Here is a 2,317-nt window from a genome sequence, read left to right as displayed (position 1 = left end):
AAAGTATATATGTATTAAACTCTCTAACCTAAATTGGGCAATTTTTGAATCACATTCTCTTTTTACCCTTATCTATCGAACACGAGCCAAAGATCATGAGCAACCTAGAAATATTAATAATGATTGTATGTACTTTTAGGTTGCTCATGCTTTTTAATTTAAGTATCCACCTTTGCCTACCTATGCCTATATATAAGATGGATGCTGATGGCAAAGTCCGCAATCAAAGAATACAGAGTGGTCTAAAGATTACAAAGTGGTCATGGCACAAATCCAGTCCCTCTTTTTAGCCTTCACAATTTTAAGCTTGAGTGGTCCAATCATACTAGCAGTACCATCTGATCCAAGAAGGTTGGTTGTTAATCTCATCCATCAAGACACCATTCACTCCCCTTTTCACGGTAAGAGTGAAGACTTAGCAACCCGTCTAGAACGCACCCTACAAATTAGGAGAACATTGCCAACCACTGATATCCAGGCTGACCTTGTTCCTATCCAAAACCTCTTTTTCGTAAATTTTTCTATAGGCCAGCCACCTGTTCCTCAATTAGCACTAATGGACACTGGGAGCAGCCTTCTATGGCTCCAATGTCAACCTTGTCATCGATGCTCCTATCAGAACAGTCCAATATATGATTCTAGGAGCTCCTCAACGTATACTATGTTGCCGTGCAGTTCCAAGTATTGTACCTATTCCCAACCTCTCAATTGCACCTCGTCCATTCCGTGTTTTTACAACCAGCAATATGTTAACGGTGTTGGTTCAATGGGAAACCTTGCCCAAGAGCAGCTTAGTTTTAGAACATTTGATGATGGCTTGGTTGTCGTGCATGATGTCATATTTGGGTGCGGTTTCAGTAATGGAGACCTCCAAGGGAATAAGCAAATGAACGGAGTGTTTGGACTTGGCTTCGAACCCGTATCATTGGCTACTCGACTAGCTAAGTTTTCATATTGTATTGGCAATGTTATAGATCCTAGCTATATTCATAATAAATTGTTTCTGGGTGATGGAGCTGGAGTCGAGGGAGATTCAACTCCTTTGAAAGCAATTGATGGCCAGTATCATGTTCTTCTCGAAGGCATTAGTGTTGGAGAGAAAAAACTTCCGATAGATCCTAATGTGTTCGAATGGAAAGGGGTGAACACCGGAGTGATCATTGACTCTGGTTCAGTTTCTACGTGGCTAGTTAAAGAAGCGTATGATGCAATTGTTAAGGAAGTCAAAAGTCTACTAGATCCTTGGTTGACTGAGACTTTTACGCAAAAAGATCATGTGTGTTACAGGGGAACAATAAATCAAGACCTCGAAGGATTTCCAACAATGACATTTCTCTTTGTTGGAGGAGCTGAATTGGTGCTGGACACGACAAGCCTGTTTTTTCAAATCAAACCTGATGAATTTTGCCTGCTTGTGCGGCAAATGATTGACAGTGATCAGTCTGTTATTGGCTTGATGGCACAACAAAATTACAATGTCGCTTATGACATTAATGGAAAGAAATTGTCTTTCCAAAGAATAGATTGTGAACTCCTAGCTGATTGATGAAGTGCAATTGCCCATACCAAGCAGAAAACACAAATTTCTTTTCTAGCATATTATTGTTCACAAGTAACATAAGGAAAACGTTTTTTTTATTAATATTTAAATTAATAATTATATTTGGACAATTGTTGCTTTTTTTTTCCAAGATTCGAGTAGTTAATTCATAATGAACTCACTTAACCAAGGGTTAATTATTAATAGCAATTAATTTCTTTTATATATTGAAAAATTAAAACATATTAGGGCATCTTTTGCATACATTTCATCTTAGTGAAATTAATTCCTCACGTCTTGATTGCTTTATTTCTTCCACTAGAAACCAGAACGGAGAAGAAGAAAACTTGTTTAGCTAAACCAGAAAAGATATAGTGTATTCTATGTACAAGAACAAAAATATAGTAGTATGAAGGAATTTCAAGAAAGCATTAAAACAAAACCAAAGGATACAAAGGCAGCTCATGTTTCATTTCGTTTTGCACTAACAAATTATCAAGTCATTGAATACGCATTGATAACTGTTGGGAGGTGGGTTTATCCTTTTAGATGAATTTTCCACTCCTTTCTTGATCAAAGAAGCTTACTTTATGAATTTTTTGTGTACATAACAATTTTTTCGTTCTCATTGTTATAGAGCGGTTATTAGAGTTCACCACGAAGAATTACACATTTCAAAACCTTCTAACCTTAAGGAAGAGAATGAAAAACAATGTAAAGAATGAGAGAAAATGTTTTAGTCTTTCTAATTATAGAATAATTTACGTTCACTCTTGC

The 2,317-nt window shown here is 36.6% G+C and overlaps 1 protein-coding gene across 1 annotated transcript; it reads left to right on the top strand.

Moving 5' to 3' along the window:
• The first annotated feature begins 262 nt into the window (after nt 1-262).
• LOC18589050 (aspartic proteinase CDR1-like) lies at nt 263-1,546 on the top strand. Its single transcript, XM_018129775.2, has one exon. The coding sequence runs from the start codon at nt 263-265 to the stop codon at nt 1,544-1,546; it is 1,284 nt and encodes a 427-aa protein (XP_017985264.2).
• Nucleotides 1,547-2,317: the final 771 nt, after the last annotated feature.

Source organism: Theobroma cacao, unplaced genomic scaffold (assembly GCF_053813885.1).
Source record: "Theobroma cacao isolate CCN51 unplaced genomic scaffold, ASM5381388v1 tig014, whole genome shotgun sequence".
Classification (NCBI taxonomy): domain Eukaryota; kingdom Viridiplantae; phylum Streptophyta; class Magnoliopsida; order Malvales; family Malvaceae; genus Theobroma; species Theobroma cacao.
Note: the sequence above shows the minus strand (reverse complement) of the source record. Positions and strands in the feature narration are given on the sequence as shown.